This window comes from Vanessa tameamea, chromosome 5 (assembly GCF_037043105.1).
Source record: "Vanessa tameamea isolate UH-Manoa-2023 chromosome 5, ilVanTame1 primary haplotype, whole genome shotgun sequence".
Lineage (NCBI taxonomy): Eukaryota > Metazoa > Arthropoda > Insecta > Lepidoptera > Nymphalidae > Vanessa > Vanessa tameamea.
This window is the reverse complement of record NC_087313.1, coordinates 8,869,919-8,892,580: the sequence shown is the minus strand read 5'-3', so window position 1 is coordinate 8,892,580 and position 22,662 is coordinate 8,869,919. Positions and strand designations below refer to the sequence as shown.

Genomic DNA, 22,662 nt, shown 5'->3' with positions numbered 1-22,662 from the left:
TGTTTATCGTGCTTAGTATTATTTTCATTTATAAGCTTATTTGATGATAAGTATTTATAGAGGCTGTTGATGTTGAAAATGTATTTTTTTTTTTTATATATTTTTATCCTGTTGTATTTCTCTATTACGATAAGTCGTACTAATATTTCAAAATATTATTTATATTGATTACACTGATCTTATTATTAAAAAAATAAGTGTCTTTTTTTTTTTAAACTGTGATATAAGATTTTATGTTCACGTGTTATATTAAAGTAACAATATCACGAAAGCGTAAACCCGCATTAGAAAATATAATTGAAGCTGCACTTTTCCTTAAGTATAGCCTTAATAATTCATGAAACTAACAGTATATTATATCGTAGAGAACAGACGTAGAAAGTACTCACATTAGTTGTCAGTTGGGTCGTCAGCGTGTGTACCTTTTCCTTAGCGTCCGCCAACTCTCGTCTCAACTTTCGAACCTATGGCAATGAATGTTGTAAACAAAATTATCTTTTATGTAGAATACGCATACTAAAACAAATAAAATTAATTTAAGTTACCTATAGTTTACGAACTTAACGTAACTGTAACTGATAGAATGTTCATTGTAAGAAATATAAATACTAACTAATAAACTATATTTAATAATAAACTATTAAACGGATTACAACTTTCAGATTCCATAAACTTTAGATCACTGTAGATGGCACGGTGGACATATGTCGGGCGTGTCACACTCCGGGCGAATCCCTTAGACATATTATTTCCGGTTGTTCTCGTCTTGCTAACGGAGAGTATTTGCACAGACATAATCAAGTGGCCAAGATTATCCATCAACAACTTGCACTTCGATACGGTCTTGTGGTATCAGAGGTACCATACTACAGGTATGTGCCCGACCCAGTTCTCGAGAATGGTCGTATCACACTGTACTGGGACCGATCTATAATCACTGACAGGACTGTTGTCGCCAACAAGCCTGATATAGTGGTGATAGATCGGTCAGAGCGCCGCACGATAATTGTTGACGTCACCATCCCTCATGACGAGAATCTCGTGAAGGCTGAGAAGGATAAGCAAATAAAATATCTTGACTTAGCTCACGAGGTTGTCGACATGTGGGATGTGGATACAGCAATTATTGTGCCGATAGTCGTTTCAGCGAATGGCCTAATGGCCAAGAGCCTCGACCAACACCTCAAGAGGCTCTCGTTAGGCAGCTGGGTCAAGGGCCTGATGCAGAAGGCAGTACTCCTCGGCACGGCGCGTATTGTGAGGAAGTTCCTCTCTCTGGGGCCCTAACCACCGGTGGCTTGGACCTTGTTCCCGCCACTGGTTGGCCTCTGTATTTTATATTTTTAAATATATTTTATATATTTTGTATTTTATATTTAAAAATCTATTATGCATGAGTAAGAATAAATAAAAAATAACTATTATTGAATAAAAAAAAATCTTTTTTAATATTTTTTTCTGACGGTACCAAATTAGTCGTAATTACAACGATAGGAATATCAATGACATGACATGAAGCTTCAAAACTGTCATCATAGGGGGAGGGGACATTTGCCCAGCAGTGGCATGTTATGCAGTGCATGGCAGACTGCTACTTTAAACAAATAGAACAACATCTAATTTCATTCTCTACTGATGACAAAATAAGTATTAAATTTTTGTTTTCACCAGAAATGCGATTCAGTTTTGACAAATACTTGAGCATATTTGCCTCAATTGTCCATCAACATTCACTATTGCATGTTTATAACTCATTGGCTATCGATGTTTTTGATAAAAATACAACGGCGCCAGTCTGTAGACTAATTTATATTTAAAAATGATAATCCATAACCAATACGGTTGATATATTTTTTTGGAATTACACTATTATATATTTCTGTATATATATGCACATTTTTTTAAATCTTTTTTGTTAAACTAGTAAAGCTATCTTTACTTTTCTTAGTTTAGAACGTTACATGATATGCCTTAAACGCATTGTAGATGAGAATCAAAGCTTAAATCATTCCAAGTGAGTTAATAATAAAGTAACAATATTTTTTTACTACATAATACATTCTACGTTATATTGTGTGTATTCGGAACGCACTTCGGTTAGGAACACGTATTCGTAACAAGGTCGGATTATAATTCATATAAAAAAAAGATTAAAACGAATAAATTACCTCATGCGCTTGTCTCTCATCTGACCCAGCGCCTGCAGCGAGGGATGACGCTGTCGATACCAGAGAGGCCGTCGAACCATGCACTGAAAATAAATCATTGCTATATTTTGTGAAAATTTACACCTTCTAAAAAAATTTTAGTGCAATTGAACATGATCCATATTTGTGGATCTGTTAGCGTTATATTTCGTATAAACTGTACGTTATAATATGAAGGTATTGTATACTATATATAAACTTTTTGCTGTTATGCATTAGAATAAAATATAATAATTATTCTGGATCTAAAAATGAATTACTTATAGCAAGATGCTACTTAAGGCTGTTTACACGCTTTGAAGATAATGGAAATAAAAGAGATAGAATGAATTCCCTGTTTCTTTGTGAATTACAATTCTTCTAGCAGACGTTAATCGCCGACTAAAAAGATCGAATAACATGTTATAAAAAAAAGAAGAAGAATAAGAAATATCTACCAATTCTAAGTTATTAAAATTACAACTTAACAGCATTGTTATTTCAAAGAAGATACATTTAGTTTGACATTTGGAAACTTTTCAACAACCATTAACTCAATAGAACTTAGGTGGTTTGTTTTACATATAAAACTTACGAACGAACTTTATAAATCAAATTAAAGAATACCTTAATCAAGTAGCTTCTCTAAGCTCTTTTAAATCGTTATCTACAGATAAAATTGAATGTAAAGCTATGTTCGGAAAGTAGATTCTACCGAGAAAAACCGCCAGAAACTCAGAAGTTACTCTTTTAAAGAATTTTTAATTCTCATAGTCGATTATATATAGATAAACTTAGTAATTCTTTAAAGCAATCAATGAAAACTAATTTTATATATTTTTATCATCTACATACTTATCTATGTTTGATAGATTCAAAGTATCCAATAAGAAAGAAATTTATTTTGTGACTATAACCCACCTTCGTCATTTTTCTTAGGATAGTGGTGCGAGTGTCGAGGAGTGTGCATCACGTTGCCGGGCTGATGGGTCGGGCTCAAAGCTGACCGCGGAGACGGTGAAGGCGGTTCGGAGACCCCATAGTTTAGACCTAGGAACATAAACGGCATTATTAATTTGTCGAAACTGTTCTAAAATAGTCATACTTCTTTAATATTTGAAAGACAAACGCTGTCAAAAAAATTATTGACGTTTCACGAAATCTAAATTGTTATTGAGTAGAAAGAAAAAAAATACAGTCAGAACTCGGCATAGGCTTTGATCTCCACTTCTGTAAAGGAGATCGTTAGGAGCTACCTCTACCATGAGCTTCACTAAGAGTTAATTGATATACACATATGCATCAAAATCCATTTTGTTTTCCTTCACAAACCTTGCTTCATCACACGAGATAAATTACAAATACAAATGAAGAAAGACAAAACACAAACAAACAAAACAGTGCTTGTCCGGATTTAAAATGACTTATGTTCACGTTTTAGCGTGACATTAACATTTGACAACTTAAATGTCCCAGCCACTAGATACGCGGATTTTTTATAAAATAAAAGAATGAAATTTAATTAATTTGCAACCTAAAAGCGTGTGCGTTAGTTGTAAATGTGTAAGGAGATGACTGAAAATCAGCTTAAGCTGAGCTACGACCTTTTCACAGAATTGTTACGATTCAGCTACTTTCTAATTGTCTGCACATATTTTATGTGTATGTCGTAAATAAAGTTCATCCTTATTATTAAGTTCGTAACGTATTAAATGACGGTAAGCATCTATGTATCCAAAACAACGCTCAACCTTGTCCTCCTGGTCCATACTGCACTGGCAAACAATAGTACGGTTCGTAATCACTCTCTGATGACCTTTGCAGCATTGACGGGTACAGCTTCTCTGATTTTGTTGACCTGGAACGATATTTACAATTAATTATCTTATACAATAAGTTTCATATTCCTTTGCATATGTTATGTACATGGTTATACTTCTAAAGTCGATGTTTATGAAGTAGATCGTACTATTTTATTTAAATGATATGTTTTATAGAGAAACACAGATATTCAGGGAAATAATATTTATATTTTACAATGTAGAGATAGTATTCCTCAGCGAGGCTCGAATCGGCTTTAATTCCACGGATATAAACATTATCATGGTCTGCACAATAATGTCAAATAGGTACAATAGTTTGTTTAAATTTTTACTCTTTCGAGAATATTTAAAATTTAAAATATATCAAATACATTTAATAAACTACACTAGAAGACGACAAAAGCTTAGTACCTGAGCCGGCGTTGAAAAATTATAACGAGTGGACGTTTATTTGCAAATAAAGACACGAAAATGGCCCGTAAATAATAACCACAAATAATATTTACGATGCTAAATTAATTAATTTAAAGATGAAATTGAAATAAAAAGATGATTCTTGTGTTACGACATAAATAAATGATTAATAAACAGCGAAATTAAAATGAATAGCGTTTGAATTTGTACGGCCTTAATAATTCATAAGATTATTATTTAAATGTAAGCCGTGCCATGTTCGAACATGCAAATGTTATATTGTAAATAAAGCGTGCCACCTCGAAGCCAAACATAAACATTTTTCATCCTTGTGGCATACCTTGGAAACGTCCTATCTCTGAGGTAGCTAAAAATCAATCAACAATCAACATTATATAGTGTTATAGTTTAGGTTTACATTATTAATATTTTATTTACGTATATAATATAAATGATATGGTAGGGAAGAGCATTAAAGCACAGTGATAGTCAAATTTACATAGATAGATTAGGGGATTGATTTGATGATGATATGATGAAACGAGTGGCGTAACTGTGTAACGGTTAAAAATCCAAAACCCCGAAGACTAAGATTAACCAACTTCGTTCGAATAATGATTATTTTAAAATATTATACAGACAACATTCGTAATCGGGCCTAACTACGCCATCGTACCTAATAATCGTAACCGTTCGTCGACCCACCTAATACTGTTGCTCCTGTTGAGTCGGGAGCTCTGCGCGTCGCGATGCATGATGAGCTTATTGTGTGTGAGTGAGCTGCGGTGGTGTGAGTTAGGGGAGGAGGTGTGGTTGTGCGCGTGCGCCGACTGCAGTGACGTGAGCGACTCCAGCGACTCGCCCTCGGACAGGCGCCCGCTCGCGGAGTAAGTGTTGCTGAAATGGGGAAACGAAATGAAGGCTCATGCTGCGTGGCCAGCCGGGCCGCTCGCGACTGGCCGGAGGGGATGCGTAAGCATGATCGTGAAACACTCCGGGTTATATATTTCACTGAATAGACGCACAGAATGCATAAAATATATACATATATGGTCGAGGAATGAATGATTGACGATGCTTATGTAAACGTGATATAATTTACATTTAATGTGGAATATATAATTCCAGAAAACCACACACATTCAAAGAGTATTTATGGATTACCTGTGTCTCAGCCACGGAGCGTAGGGTATTCCGTAATCCGATTTGACTTCGGAATACGTTTGTGTGTCTGAAAGACTTCCGTCGCTGATCTTCATCCCGCCTCTAGGTGTTGCCCTGAAACAAGGATCGTTGTACCGAAACCTGCGACTACTACGAGATTCGATCGAAAACTGTCACGAATATTCCCACGGGCGTTTGCTATCAATATAAACAAATATAAGCCGATAAGAACTGTTTACCATCATGTCTCTAAAAGTTATACAATGAGATAAAAATATGAGTATTACACAATAAAAATAATACTAGTGATATAAGTTTAATATTAATTTTATAAAATATTTATACTTAGTTATGTAAGGCATTTTTGAAACATAAAATCGAGCTTTACGACTTAAAATTTCGCACTGTACTGCACATTTGTAACATCAACAAAACGCGTATCTTTTAAATTAAACTTCAAACAGGCACGAACTTGAATGAAAATTATTTTTAATAAATATATAACAGTTTTTATTCATGTTTGAATTGCACGTAATCCTAGCTATTATTATAATACAGACGAGGTCCTGCGATTACTACTTTTTAAAAATTATAATTGCTAACAATTGTTTTATAATATTGAAAAAAGCTTTTTTCATAGTGTAAGTACATAATTTCAAATTGAAATGAATGCACAATAATTTTTTTCGTAAATGTAAATAATTTTAAATAATAATCATATTTCAATACGGCCCTGGCCGTTACAAGCATTGTAACGTAAATAATATTTAAGAACAACATCTTGCTTTCTCTGTCTAACTTCAAAGAACTAATCAAACATTATGAGTTTGGCTAAATACATTAATTGGTCATGTCTAGCAATTGTTTTTGTGATCTGCACCGTTGATATCAGCTGGTGAGATGATGTCATTCAAAACAAATGGATATAAACTAAATTAAACGATCACGTTTTAATAACAAAGATCATCTCCATAGATCAAGCCAATTTATTTTAGACGAGTAACATCTATTGGCGCGTCTAGGGGGTAAAACCGGCTCCTAAGCAGACGGTATAAGAATGTCATGACACTTTCATGTGCTTGGTATTTTTGTATACTTCGTTGTCATAATAACAAGAAAAATATATTTGTTTTCTTCAATTATAAATTATTAATTGTCGCCCGCGGCTTTGCTCGCGTTTTAGGGTATGGTCGACAAGTACTAGGCATAACAAAGAAGCCTATGTTTCTCCTTGGATTTCAAGCTTCCTTCATATCATATTCGCAAGTGGTCGTGAAACAGTAACAAACACATCCAGAGTTACATTCATATTTCTAATATTAGTATAGATTTTAATAACCATCAATATCAATGTTGCACATCTGACGGACGTCCCGTGCCTGCTAAAAATGTTTATAATAGACGATGAAAGATTTCGAATTAGTCGTTACACAAGAAAAACATAATTAATTACTATTAATATTAGTTGCATAATGCCACTGCAATCGTAAACTGAAGTCACACATGCTCTATGGTTGTGATTTGTATTCCTACATGGTACATACCTGTGATGATGAAATAAGGCAGCGAACTCGTGTGTCCCAGGTTTGGGTAACGATTGTGATCCGAGAAGTCTTTCACGGACGGACGCGGATAGTTGCGCAGCCGCAGTTCCGCCCAGGGAATAAGATTTTGGTCCGATACCATTTTCTATAAAATATAAATTAATTTAGATGACATAATATACATTCAATTGCAGCAGTATTATTTGTATACAGTCTTATTTCATTGGGATGCAGTTGTGAGGTTGTCCTTTTAAGTACTGTTTTCTCATTATCTACCTCAAGACTGCAATACTTTTCACCGTGATTCGGTTTGTAGGACGATTGAGGCACTGTTATAAAGGACATCATTGTTTTCATGAAACATTGTTGGTGTAAGGAATAGTTCCTATTTGTCAAGTTACTTACTAGCTTGTCTATTTGCTATTTCTATATTAAATAAAAATATCATATTTTATGAGTAATATTATTAATGTATACTCACTGTGAATTTGAAGGTCCTGAGTACATGTTTGAGTACCGCCAGATACTTTGACTTTTGTTCGTGGTACTGCCGAAACTTGGGCAGTTCTTCCAACTAGAATTTATATATAAAATATAATATTTTACATTTATTTTCAACAATAATGAATGACCGTGAAGATCTATCTGCAAAATTTTTAATATAATTTATTGAATATAAAATTTTAATGCAATATTTTTAACACTAGCAAATAAACCAACGCCTTACAATTTCTATGAGCAAATCTCATAGTAAACGAATACGTATATTGCTAAGAAATTTTATTTCTTGTATGCTCCATACTTAAATCATTCTCAAATTCATATATTTTAAATATATATAACAAATTCTTGCCCGTGGCTTCGCTTGCGTTTTAACGATTAGTCGTCATGTTTTAGGCATAAAAAAGTAGCCTATGTCCTTCCTTGGGATTCAAGTTTTCATACATCATATCATCAAATTAAACGAGCAACAGAGAAACAGAAAGACAGAGTTACTTTCGCATTTATAAAATCAGTATGATGTTATATTTTTTTTTTTGCATATAATACTAATTTATTAAATCGGGTTCTAACCATGACCATGTTGTGGCGGTCCATTGGCCGGTGGCGGTGGTGGTTGAGATCCGTTTTGTCTCTTCACGTAACCAAAGTTCTGTGGTACTTTAGCTTTACTAGACGAACAGCTGCTGCCATTACCACCACTGGAGACACTAGACGGACGCGACGACGGCCCGCTGGGTGATTGTAGCTAATGAGGAAATAACGAATTATATGATTTATGGAAACAGTGTACCTACAGGCACAAGGGACATAACATCTTAGCTCCCAAGATTGGTAGCGCTTCGACGATGTATGTATGTAAAGAGACGAGATGGCCTAGTGGTTAGAACGCGTACATCATTACCGATGATTGCGGGTTCAAACCCAGACAAGCACCACTGAATTTTCATGTGCTTAATTTGTGTTAATAATTCATCTCGTGCTCGGCTCAACTGCGTGTGTCTAATTTCAACGAAATTGTGTCACATATGAATCCACCAACCCGCATTGGTGCAGCGTGGTGGAATATGCTCCTAACCTTCTCCTCAGATGGAGTGGAGGCCTAAGACTCCGGAGTGGGAAATTTACAGGATGTACATGACGATGTAAGGAATGGTTAATATCTTTAACAGGCGGGCGACCCATTTCCCCATCCGCCTATTTATATCATAAAAAGAAAACTCAGTAAAAGTTTAAAGTTTGTTAATCGAGATCTGTAATATTGGTCTATGTCGTAAGTTGGACGCAAACAGAAGAGTGTGTGTATAATAATGGCACATACATACCATTATATTTATAATAAAATACATTTCATAATGAAATTATAAGATTACGCGATCGAGGTCAGTTTGTAATGAAACATCATTATTATATAGCAAGGCGAACTAATATCAACCGAGCTGTAATGTTTATGTTCGTACCTGGGAGCTTCCACCTCGCGAAGCGTGTTGATTTGATGAGTTCGACGCCGGGTACTGAAATATGAAATAAAAAATTTAAGTTGTTTTATATATCTAAGGTACACGTGTTAGTATTTTATTTTGAAGTGATTATAATATTCTGCACTAGTTATTTTAGTGTGCGCATTTATCACAGCGTTACAATACATAAGAAACTCTTTGTATATGTTATTTATAGTAAGGAATGTCGTATGCAAATCTGCCAAATGTTTATTTAGTAACCCGCACTAAAGCAACATTAATTAGAGGCATTTTTCCGACAGTATGAAACTTACAGCCTTTTTACACAACATAAATAATTTTCCAGCTAGGATAAATAACTATCATATCTCCATACCTGTGGATGTGGAGCGATGCCGAGCTGTTGTGCAGCTGTGAGCTTTTCCCTTTTATGATGCTGTGGTGAATGGTGACCGGTACGACGCTCGCCCTTTCGCCCGTGTGAAGGGCTAGGAGGAGCGGGAGCTGGTTGATTCTGAAAAAAAAATCAATGAATAAATATATGAGACCCGTAGCGGTTGCCTTCAATTTATTCTTCTGTTGATATTTTAAGTTCATATTTATATTCACCAGTTTTAATTGCATAACATAGATTTAATTTCGTTTACATTTTAATTTGCTTTTAACTTTTTTTCTACCTTTACAAATTCCTTCTTCAACAACCACTAGTTAAGTGGAATTTACATAGAACGATTTTTCATTCTGAATTTCCGCAAACTTTTCCCCAGGCTTCAAACATTGCCATTAAACCGATAAATTTATACGCCTTTATGTATCTATACGTTGGGTATTATTCATAATAATTCACGCACCAGTGGAGGAGCTCCGACACCGGGTGAATCTGTGTATTTCTTCCATGTGGTGTCCTGTCTGGGCGCCGGCGGTTGCCTCTCCGTCTGCTGTCCGCAGTCTGCCTTGCTGCGCGTTCTGCCTACCACTCGGTAAACGACGCCGCTACCGCCTTCCATACCTCTACGAACTCCACCACGTCTGTAATAACATTAGTTTTTTTATATTCTTTCACTTATATACTTTTTATTGAATATATGGTGACAGATGGACAAATGGCCGGTGTTTAATACTAAGTACCAGGTTACGAAACCTAACGCTAAGAAGTCACAAACTCCTCAGAAGGAAAGGAGGCCTCGGCCCTGTAGTGGAACTATAATAGGCTTTACTTTTTATTAAGTTAATGTATGAAAACTTTAGTAAAACCATATTTTATATTCTTAAACAGAAAATAATTATAATGTAATTTTTATATAGATTGTTAAAGAATAAAAAGTTAACTAAATGTATACGTCTTACAATTGGACTACAGTTTCCTCTCTCCTTGGGGTTTTGGAGTTAAATCAACAAATCTGCTTCAACATTAAACAACATGTGACAGAATTTCATACGACACGTGCATCTTTCCCCATCGAGAACGAGATTAATTATAAACACCAATCAAGCATACGAAACATCAGTAGTGCTGCGGTTTTGAGCCTATATTCTGAGCAACGATTCAAGAGTTCTAACCAGTGGGCCATCACGGTTCAAATTAAGCGCTATAAGGGAGGCAGCTCTTACAGAGGGTCAATCAAACATTCAAAATATTTTACTGACACTTTATGATTCCATCTAAGAGTCATTGGTTATAATCAGTAGTTGGTGTTATCTCCGAATGACAAGTCAACAAGATTATCAGATGAATGATCAAAGAAATATGTTTTTTATTGAAATCGACATATGAAAAAAGAATTGTTCTGACTTAGTCACTATCAACGCACTGCTTAAACTATAAGACAAAGGAACTTGAAATTTAAAAGCGAGTGCTTCGTTTCGTGTAGTGGAGTCGTACTTAGAAAGGATTTTAATACAAAAAAAAAACTTTATGATTCGCAAGCAGGTCGCTGAAATACTGTTTTAAAATATTGGAATTTTCTGGTCTTTCTCCTTAATAATGAAACCACTTTTGGAGATCTGCAATAAATGGTTTTGGCCGTTGGCCGTTTTTAAACGATTTATATTTCACATAAATTTTCATATATTATGTATGTTATCTAGGGAACCCTATGTCCCTTGTGCCTGCAGTTAGACTGGGTCTCTCATACTTCAAACCGGAACACAACAATACAAAGTATTGCTGCTTAGCGGTAGAATAAATGATGTGGGGGTGGTACCTCCCAGACGGGCATGCAAAAAGCCCTAATACTAAGTATACTTCAGTAACGGGTCACCTTTCATTGTCTATCAATACGAATGTTATGATTCATCTTTTTAGAACGGTGTTTGATGAATAACCCTTTCGAAAAGGGGCGCTGAACCCTTGCAAATGAGTCACAAACAAAAACATTCGAATATATGTACATATAACAGCTCTTTTTACAATTATTTTTTAAAAAATATGGAAAACAATTCAAATACCTATCGATATCCAATTGTGTGTGCTATATATAAAAATATTTATAATAAATGTTAAATTAAGTAAAATAAAAAATAAGTTTCTATTTATTTATAAATCATAGGTATAAAAAATGATAGACGCATTTCGTAACCACAAAATAAATGTTACATTATAATGAAAATAAAAAGACATGTATACCTTATATCAAATGCTTAAGATAAATAACATGTTTGTTGAAATAACCTATTAGGACATAAAACGATACGTAACACATTTTAAATTCAGTAATATGAATATTGAAATTAAAAAAATATATCGTATCATAAGACAGCATTTCCCTAACAATCAACTTGATTTCAGCTCTAGATACACTAGCAGGCACTTGCGAGATTACTACGCACGTCTATTCAAGTGATGGATTAAATACCCGACTTCACTGATGTTCACTTTAGTACACTTCTTTAGAGTACTGTTCTTTTTGAGACTTACCTTAATATTTTATGTAAGTAACTACCGGTATATGCTATAAGAAAACAAGTAACTCTTATTGTGTTCGCGTTTAAGTTTATTTTACGACAAATGACATCCCGTGTTTGTTCTCAGGGTTTTGAAAAGTGTTTTGTTTGATGGAAGTGTTCTACAGGGTGCTTTAAGCCTGGGGCGGTTAAACAAAGGCAATTGATTTGGCTGATAGAGGGTGTTCATCCTACATGCAACATGTTGTGGCCTACTTTTAAACGAACGGTAATATACAGTGAAGCGCTCTCGTGTCTATCTTAAAATATAGGCCAATCTGTAGGCAGCGAAACCTATCGTCATGTATGTACCAACGACGAGAAAATGTAGCCTAGATTATATACAATTTATTTTTAAAGGGTATTTACAAATACTATAATGACTACGAAACACGTGGATCGATTAATAATGACCTTGAATATTTTATAAGATGACGTCACAATTATTTCATAAACGGCTAAAGTTCACGACTACGTTTCAAATAAAAAAGACTTTCAAATAATAGAATGAAATTCATAGACAGAAAGCGATTATAATGATAAAGTTATTTTAATCCCATATTAATTAAAATTAAATACATAAAAATAACTTATTTACAATTTTGTTAAGCTAATTAGCATTCCAAAATACAAAGAATGTACATAATTAAACAACATAGCGGTTTATTCAGGGCGATCATCAATCACTCTTTATTGTACATCATTTGAGATCAATGGAGCTTTTATGCGAAGAATTAAGATCATTATTTTTACTGTAAAGGGTCATCAACCGATTCAACTGGCTGAAAATTTTAAAAGACTTTCTAAAAATGGTTACCTATTTGACCTACATCGGATATAAAATAGATTATTTAAAATATATGTTACGTCGATCTTACGTATGCAACTATTGACACAGCGCTAAATGGAAATAATATTTCAAACTTTAAAATCATGATATCGATAAACAACAAAATATAGCTACTGTTATTGATATTTTTATAATAATTACCCAGTAACGAGAATATTACTGTAGATAAATTGATATGAAATAATTTTATATTAATAAAAAAAGTAAAAAATAAATAAAGTAATATAATAGCCTGTTAATGCCCACTGCTGGGCTAAAGTCTTCGCTCCTTGTGGAGGATAAAGTTAGGAGCTCATTCCACCACGCTACTCCAATGCGATTTTCATCCGAGAAATGCAGGTTTCCTCTCGATTTTTTCCTTCACCATTCAACACGAGATGAATTATAAACGTAAATTAAACATAGTGGTATTTGCACACATGTTTTAATTAGCTTGTACGATTACATAGCCCGAACATTGAATGATGTCTTGCTAAAATTTTAATATAATATTCAATTAAGTACCTACATATTATTATACATATAATCTAAATATTACAATTTGATATAACTAAATATAATTTATTAATATCTAGAAACGAAAGTAACTAATTATCATTTAAAAAAAAAGATTGAAACGTTCCATTTAAATGACTCGACTTTCGCGAAACAAGAAAATGATCTACGTCAAATCATTCACCGGCTTAAGCAAACTGAAGCCAAACATTTCTTGTAATCAAAAACTGGATATACCTTCGTATTTCTTTGACAAAGGGGATTCCTGGGAGAGATGTTATGTAAGACGTAAAGGGGCGGTTTTATTTTTACTGATGCAGTCTGAAGACTAACCGATTCAACTGGCTGAAAATTTTAAAAGACTTTCTAAAAATGGATACCTATTTGACCTACATCGGATATAAAATAAATTATTTAAAATATATGTTACGTAGATCTTACGTATGCAACTTACTCTTAATATTTTAAATGCCTTCGTTTTATAATGAATGATATAAAAGTTGTATATAATATACGTATACAATTTTTATACTGTTTTTTGAAATCTATTACTTCACAGCGCAATCGAAGGCATATTTTTTGTATTTTAAATATCCCATCCGAAACGAAAGCATATCGCTAGTATTGTATTTTTTTTAATACTGAAAATAACGTGTTACGCTAGCTTTTTTTTCTCATTTTTTGAACACCTACAACCCAGTGAATGCAAAGGACAAAGGATTTTAATTCTTTGTAATCAGCCTTATGTAAAAGGCATGTTTATTTGCGGTATGCATTAGTATTATATATAAATAAGCAAATGATAATAACCACGTAGTCATATTTTTTATCTGTATTCATTAAAGTATTCTCTCCTCATATAAAGAAGGCTTGGATTCCATTCCATCAAGCTGCGAAGCTGGCTGAATTTCACCCGACCAAGCAGTTTTCTTAAGGTGTTTACCGCCGAACAAGAATCGAAAAATAAACAGTATAATAGTCGAATCTTAATAGTAATTATCTTTGTTAAAATATTTTAGCAACGTTTGATCTTTCATTGTTAAGGGCAAGTCGTGTGTAACATGATAGTAACTAGATATTCAGGGGTATTAAAGCTAATCCGCTTATGTTAATGCTCGTTTTATGTACACATAGCTCACGTACAGGATTTACGGATTTGATAAATACTTTTTAATATATATTTTCATTTATAATACGAATATTATTTAAAAACCTTTTTTATAGTGTGGTACAAATCGTTAATCATAATTTGGGATGGTAGATGCTAAAACAATTAAATTCTTAGAATTGCTTTAATAAACGCATTTGATTCAAATAAAAAAAATGTTAAGCTATCACATTCAAAATTGATATTCAGTGTAACGCATAAACGAGCAAGAATCTCAACGATTCTATTTTTTCACGCATAATATTTCGTAAATACATTAAATATATACAAATAAATTGATATCTATATACTAGGTATATGAAAAACAAATAATAGTAAATTGAATGAAACTAAGCGCTTTTGCGTCTTTATTATCTTGTAAAGAATACTAAAACCAAAGTTTTGAATCGAGCGGTACATTTGGATATAAAAATCATATAGCAATATATAGTGAAATAAAATATAAAACATAGTCTTATATACTACTGTTTAACTAATGTATTACCACAAATTTCCATAAGAAAATCGAGATGAATTCACAAAAGGCATTTACGAGCGAATGCTTTTAAATAACACAGAACACATTATTCTAATGACGTCGCGATTAAAAACCCTTTGCCTTTAGAGAATGTTAGTAAGCCTATTGAATATATCTTAGCAACAATAAAGACTGAACGTGTACAGCGAAATAGCCATGAGGTGTGAACTACCCTCCACGGTTTGTCATTCGAAACATTGGTGTCTAAATGAAAACGCCGCGCCTCAAGCTCTTACTAATGATGACAGATCTGAAAGGAACTCGTAGCCTTCCCTTCGAGCATCTCGTTAAATGAACTGAGCATCTCATTATTCTCATGCCGAGAACCCCATTTTTCGTGTCGAAATGTCTAAAATATTTTCATAGCATTATCAATGCGCGTCTTCGTGTAATGGAGGATATTTCACAGTTTAAGTATTATTTTACCGTTATCTACAAGTCTTTGTCATGTCCGGGGCTGATATGTTGGAACTCAACAAAAATCGTTTTATAAAAATAAAAAAAATATAAACTCTAACAAATTTATAAAATTTTTTACACGAATTATAGGATCATTTTATGTTGTCACTACATATATTATAAAAATGTAATAGCATAAATTTTAAATAATAAATAAATATTGGACAACATCGCATACATTACTCTGATCCCAATGTAAGTAGCTCAAACACTTGTGTTATGGAAAATCAGAAGTAACGACGGTACCACAAACACCCAGACCCAAGACAACATAGAAAACTAATGAACTTTTTCTACATCGACTCGGCCGGGAATCGAAACCGGAATCTCGGAGTAGCGTACCCATGAAAACCGGTGTACACACTACTCGACCACGGAGGTCATTAAATAGGTATAAATTTTATGTAAAAATATTTTAAAAGTACCTACTGACCCAACTAACGACAAATATACAAATAAATTGAAAGAAATAAGCCAATAATCGAAAACGAGGCATATTTGTATCATGAGCCCTTCACGCTTCGTACAAAATTAAACTTGTAAGTATAAAACATAAAGTAATCATACGAAATTGCAAAACAAGAGAATTCACAATTTTCTCGTTCAGTTTATTTCAAAGTCGACTTTTTCATTAATATTTCAGGCGGATAAGCAGTGTCTCTGTAATATCCGACACTGGATTTTTATTTGTTCTCCACAATTTTAACTTTTCAGATAAAATGTTCCTATTTTCGCAGCGAGCTAATATTATACGGATGAAATTTTAAATGTGTCCACTGAATATAACACGAATGAATGATTTTGTTGTTGTATAAAATGACAAATGATTATACATAGTATAAACTTAATGGATAGTATTAGATACTTAATTAAAAAAAATTGTATCACTATATCAAACCGACTTGCAAAATTTGTCTGAATATTCGCTTGAAATAAAATCGCTTACGCTGTTAAATACCAATGAACTTGATATGTGGTTACATTGAACCCAACTCAAAAAGAATCGTCAAATTTTTTTCAAACAGATTGAGATCCTCTAAATTTTTTTTAAATATAGTTACTAAAATAGTAAAATAGTAAAGTATCCAACTCGACACTTCTACTGATTTCATTATCGTAAGCATTATACTTAAAATGCCAAACAAAATTGCTTTGACTTTCAAATGGAATTCTATTTAGATGATACGGTTCTGCCACTTCAAGAGAGAGCACTTAAGAATTAAAACAACAATAAGAAGAGTTGTAAGAAATATATTTGAAATTGTTAATTGTAGTCCCTTACATTATAAGGTAAGTTTATTTATAGTCGATCAATGTTCATACTTATAGAGCTTCCGTCAATTGAAAACAGCTACGAAAACCGTGCATCGTGTTATTGTATCGGACATCCATACCGTAAACACTAAACGAATTATTAACATATAAACCGATTAACAATCTATAACGAAGCCACAGATAATACTAAAGTCTACAAGAGTTCAAATCAAAACATAAGAAAACGCTCGTAAAAAACCACTAACCCGAATATGCTAATCTTTCAATTCATTAAACAGTTTCGTTCGATCGATGTTCTAAAATAAATCCTTTTGAAACTCAGTAAATATTAGACGATGATTGAGAGTTGAAAGCGAGCTGAGTATCCGAGCAAAACAATCGAATCCATGATTCACTATCGGCTAACCCCAACGCACAACGTTTACAATATACGAACACAAACAAAAAATTTAATAGCACAAGCTCGGGGAAACGGTTTAATTTAATCGTTACACTCGACCTTGTTCGAAAGACAATGTTACAGTGGACATGCACGATCAAACAGGCAATGTTAAATTGATCGGTTTATATTTATAAACGTTAGGTGGTTGAAAATTTATATTAAAAACAAATATAATGAAAAGCTAGATATTATTTAGTGTAACGAAACTGTTCGATTATAATAATTATAGTATACGGAAAAAAACATTTATTCGCTACAAATATATTATATGTTTTGAATAGATAGATACAATATAAGGTACATATATATATAGCAGTTTAAAAAATAGATAGTCAAGGATATGCATGCATTAAATAACAATAGAAATTCCAATTGAAATAGGGCATAATGCTCGTCGAGGTTAGGGATTTCCGCCATAGCTGTAACCCTACGGATGCCGATGTAATAACCTTAGATCAATCGCCCTGAACGTCTTACTGCATTTTAAATAAAGAACATAAGTTTGATTATATACATCGTATACTCTTAAATAGAGTTCTTTAAGAAATAACGATAGTGTTAATCTTGCACACGACAATGTGTTCTTACACGAATTACGAAATTACAATAAGGACTGGTGGCCACATGTCACAAAAACAATTCATTGACTCCGCAATAGTCCAGATGCTCGCGAGGTTATTGCCTTATGCTTAAGACTTAAAAGTTCCCATAATATTAACGATGAAATTTGTAATAGTAATTATTATAAAATTCGAATATATCTTACCAGTTATGTTGTAAGAAGCATTTCCAGGAACAATTAATTTTATTAACTAACTTCATGTAATTTAATTCAATTTTATATTCGACTAGAAAACGACTATAAGTCTACTTTGGTATAAAAAAGATTTACAAGCACCGTTACATTTATTAAAAGTCTGCAGCGAAGCGAAGACACATAGCAAGGCAACACTGATTATTATACACTATTTACGACTACAAAATTATTATCAGAGCTCAATTAAATATTTTAGCAAATTATTTATGTCCGTTTAACTTCCCGCTTACAGCATCAAGCGACTCAAGGCACAGTGCAAGTTACGATCCAGTACAACACCTACAATACACTTATTAACACCAACGAGCCATTCGCCGATTCACGGCCCAGGATTCACGAGGGGGCGCGATCTTTTCTCGTCAAGTCTTTGTTAAGCGCGGTCCAGATCAGCGGCGCCAGCTGTGATCGGTGAGTTCGAGCGTGCGTCTGGCGACGGAACGATCGATGCCGGTAACAGATTTACATTTTCCGTAGAGAAAATCGGGAAAGTTTGTCACGTGCGTGGTAAAAGCGCGGGCGGTACGGCGCGCCCGCACGCCCGTACTGCGCGGCGGTGAGTGCCGCCCGCCCTGCCCGCGCTGCCGTCGTTGCCGTCCGGCAGAGTACGAAATAACGCATAAGAACTAAGTACTATACTTTTATATTTTATACTTTATGATCAACGTTTATAGTTTAATTTAAATAATTTCGATGTTTTTTTTTTTCATATAACGTAAATTTTATAATTATATTTGTAACTGTGTCAAAAGATTTTGGCCTTGTGCTTCCAATAAAAATAATTCAGATATAAGATAAAGGGGTATAAATATTTGACTCTAATGCTATAATATTACATTTCAATGCGGAGGAAGTTCGATTTTAATACCGTGATCGTTAGGTCCCGAATGGTATGATGGTGTTGGGGGTGGTTAGGGTCGAGGCGTGGTAAATAGTTGCGCGCGGGGGACGGTAAAACGTAGGAGTATCGATTTTGGCCACCTCGCCCTCTCCCCTAGCGCTGCGACAGTGTGAGTGCGCCATACGAGTCCTCACTGAGAGAACGTCGGTACACCACGGATGTTCCGATACTAACAAACAATAATGTATAAAATTAACTAAGAACTGATTTTATTACTTTTATTTAATTTAAATGTGTATTTCATAACTTTTACACTTACAGTGCAGCATTACATATGTATATATATTTTAATAAAATTGTAGCTAAATATTTTGTTATAAATAATTAAAACCATTTTGAATTAAATTATTACGCCTATCGTATTCTGTTCGAATTGATTAGAATTACATTTTTGGCACATATACAAATTCATTCAAAGAGCGTTGCCTTAATATCCGAAAGTTGGGGAGGGTCGACCACTTGTGGATTTGAGTGATATAATTTTTTTGAATGACAAATATCGATCCAAGTTATTAACTTCCACAAAGAAAATATTTAATTTTGTCTCATTAAGTTTATATATAATAAATATGAACTTATTGCAAATATAAATTAAAACAATATATTAGAAACGTAACCCTAAAAGCGCAAACGTTACCTATACGATCCCATTACAGCAATGAATCTTATGCCTGCAGGGAGCATTTTAATTTGAACTGTAAAAAGGCTCACCGCTCAACGACCTGAGGCTCTTATTTATTGTCTAGCATTATTGCATAATATAAATGTCTATGTAATAAAATGTGTTTATATATTTACCTTTCCTCGAGTTGCTGAAAATGAGACGGTTGCTGATAATTCATCCGTCGTCCGTATATCGAAGCTCCTCCTTCCGACATGTATCCGTCCATTATATCATTATTTCTTGCACTGTCCATGTCGCTTACGTTTATTCTTCTAAGGCAGTCTCCGTCGGACATGTATCCGGAGGCAATTTCAAGATCACAGTAGTCAGGATTAGAAAACCCAGGTCCGTAATTCATGCGCTCACGCAAATTCATGTTCTCTCGTCCAAAATTAGCTTTAACGGTGTTTGCATGATGTGGATACCCCGGAATGTTTTTTTGCGCTAAGCCGTTCGTTCTCATTGGTAAAGTCAAATGACTGTTATAACCTCGTAATAAAGGTCTCATGGGTAAGACGTTCATTAATGGATTTTCGTCTTCGCCGAGTGAGTTATCACGACAATGCGAGGGAGTGCTAGAGCGACTGTCATTCTTATCATATTCTGTTAATGTCCTATTCAGCTCAAATGTTGGTTTAGGTCCTGATTTCTCAAAAACTCTCTTTTGAGCTGCCTCCTTCTCTGAAATTTCAGCTTCATTTATAACATTATTAATGTATGTCGCATTCATATCCAATCTTTTGTTAGGAGCCAAATTACTACTTTTTGATATTTCAGACCCCGATTCGCTCGACGGACGATATATTACGCTACCGTCACTAGAATTTGACTGCTGTCCAGTTGTACTATGAGTGGAATTTGAATGCGAACTTTCTGACATCTGTGAAGTAGGATTTTGACTTCCAGAGTTAAGCACAGGCATTGGAGACACTGCCAATGTTTGTTTTTGAGATACTTCTTTGCTTAAATTAGACTGTTCTCTAGAGAACGGATGAGCACTTACATTATTAGTTGAATTTAAACTAGAGTTGCTTTGTATTGGACTTAATTGACTATTTGAACTCTTACTTATACCGTGTCTTTCGTCTTTTGAAATTTTTGTGGTACCTTTAACTGCGGCTGTTGGTTTAGGGATTCCAGTTTGATTTTGTAATGGTTGCCCATTTGTTGGTGACGGTGACTGTGTTGGATTAGGTAAATGCTTTGTGTTTTCATAAGTTTTACTATCTAAATTATGTTCTATGCGCTGATCACTCAGTTTCAGTTGACTTCCAGAAAGTTTTGCCATTTTTGATTCTACTTTAGTCTTCGAATTTCTTGGATGATCGTCTATTTGGTTCAACCGTGTATTACTTACAGACTTCGGTGCTGCTAATTTAGACTCCTTATCCCGTGCTGGCAATTTTGGACTACTTTTTGATTTATCATTACTAGTTGACCTTATATTAGATTTATTTAAATTAGTAGAAGCTTCCTTTACAGTTTTTGTATTAACTAACTTAGATTTCACATTTTTACCCGATCTATCTTTTAAGTTTTCGTTTTGCTGTCTTATACTTTTTGGTCCTACTAAATTTGAGGATTTGATATGTGTATTTGTTGCATTTGCAGATTCGTTAAGGCTTAAACTTGAGTCGGATCTCTCACTCTTTGCAGAAGAAAACCCACTGGACGAACTAGTGCGTTTAGATACTGCGGTACTTTTATTATTCTGTTTCTCACTACTTATTTTGTCTTGTTTGAATAGTTTTAACTTATCAAGCATAGACTGCTTTGTGGGGGTGCCATTTTGACTGTTGCCAGTTTGCGCGTGTTGTTGGGGCTGAGATAAAGTCGATGGAATTTTACTACCGGGTGCAAGAAGTGACGAGTTTGGCCTTGATCTGAAACAAGCAAAACATTATATTGAATAAAAAAAAACGATAGTATGCAGTTAAATATATAATAGTTTTTCTTTACTTGTTTAACAATTTTGACTCAAAGTCAATTTATTTTATTAAATAATGAATTTATATTTCTTAACTTATTACCCTTAAAAATATTTTTAAACATTGTCAGATTTTGTTTTGATTTCATAAAATTAGTATAATAAATAAAATAACAAACCCAGATGAAGAGGCTGGTGCTCGCGGTATAAAACTGACTGCTCCTTGACCAAGAGGACTTGTTGATCGACTAGAGCTCGCCGAGAGACCACTTTTGCCTAAAAGTAAACAAAATATGTTCAGATGATTTCATATCAATACAATTTGAAAGGTTATCTCTTGTTTAAATATTTATCTTTACTCTGTCAATTAGTGAGATAAAAAGTTTTGTACATTTTTAAATCGACACGGGTGGCACTCGCCGCGTTCGTAACACACTGATTAGCTTGGTTACCGAAAACAGTAGTTACCATAATTCGTGATCAGTTATATTTTGACGAACAGTATCCCCTCTGTCACATGCAAAATATTCAATAAAAAGGGTGCCAGCTGACCATAAGGGGCCTTATAAAGTTGGCTGACATATTGATCGGTTCAATGTTGAAAAAGTAATAATAAGCTGACGTCATGCATATAAACACGTATTATTGGACCCCCATATGGGACAGCACAGACAAAGCATAACAATTAACATTGGATATATTGATTTTCTTATTGAAAATTTGAATGAATATTTATTCTAATAATTACAGTAAGCCTGTTTAATATTAAATATATAGCTGTATATAGAAAACTATAACGATTCAATGTTTATTTTAGATACATAAATAACTATTTCTTTAATTAGGTATGTATAATTACGGCAATTTGATGTAGTCTATGGCATAGATACATCAAAGATAATCAACTCTGCTATAAAGCTGGAAGTGTCCATTTTCAAATGGGTGACGGTTCTTTTGTCTTTGTTCCATAAGAAATGTATATGAATTAAAGATTGTCCGCCAAGTCGGTTTTGAATATAATGACGTATTAGATAACAGAAGTAGACATGTCTTTATACGTTTTGAATATCAAATGCATTGATGTTATACTTGTAAAAAGAAGAGAATTAATTAAT

General features: G+C 33.8%; 1 protein-coding gene across 9 annotated transcripts in view; it reads right to left on the bottom strand.

Annotated features, from left to right (window-relative positions):
* The window catches only part of Sick (sickie), a 207,465-nt gene that overhangs the window by 39,856 nt on the left and 144,947 nt on the right, over positions 1-22,662 (bottom strand). For 5 of the 9 annotated variants that reach the window (XM_064220958.1, XM_064220960.1, XM_064220961.1 and 2 more), the window contains 15 exons: positions 21,727-21,823; positions 19,755-21,503; positions 9,944-10,121; positions 9,469-9,606; positions 9,093-9,146; positions 8,206-8,380; positions 7,613-7,705; positions 7,132-7,276; positions 5,588-5,701; positions 5,129-5,320; positions 4,764-4,790; positions 3,938-4,044; positions 3,108-3,236; positions 2,169-2,251; positions 390-464 (listed from right to left, as the gene is read on the bottom strand). In XM_064220958.1, coding sequence (XP_064077028.1) covers positions 390-464; positions 2,169-2,251; positions 3,108-3,236; positions 3,938-4,044; positions 4,764-4,790; positions 5,129-5,320; positions 5,588-5,701; positions 7,132-7,276; positions 7,613-7,705; positions 8,206-8,380; positions 9,093-9,146; positions 9,469-9,606; positions 9,944-10,121; positions 19,755-21,503; positions 21,727-21,823 — 3,356 coding nt within the window. The remainder of the gene's footprint in view (positions 1-389; positions 465-2,168; positions 2,252-3,107; positions 3,237-3,937; positions 4,045-4,763; positions 4,791-5,128; positions 5,321-5,587; positions 5,702-7,131; positions 7,277-7,612; positions 7,706-8,205; positions 8,381-9,092; positions 9,147-9,468; positions 9,607-9,943; positions 10,122-19,754; positions 21,504-21,726; positions 21,824-22,662) is intronic. The other 4 variants (XM_026628591.2, XM_026628592.2, XM_026628593.2 and 1 more) reach the window with 4 other exon arrangements.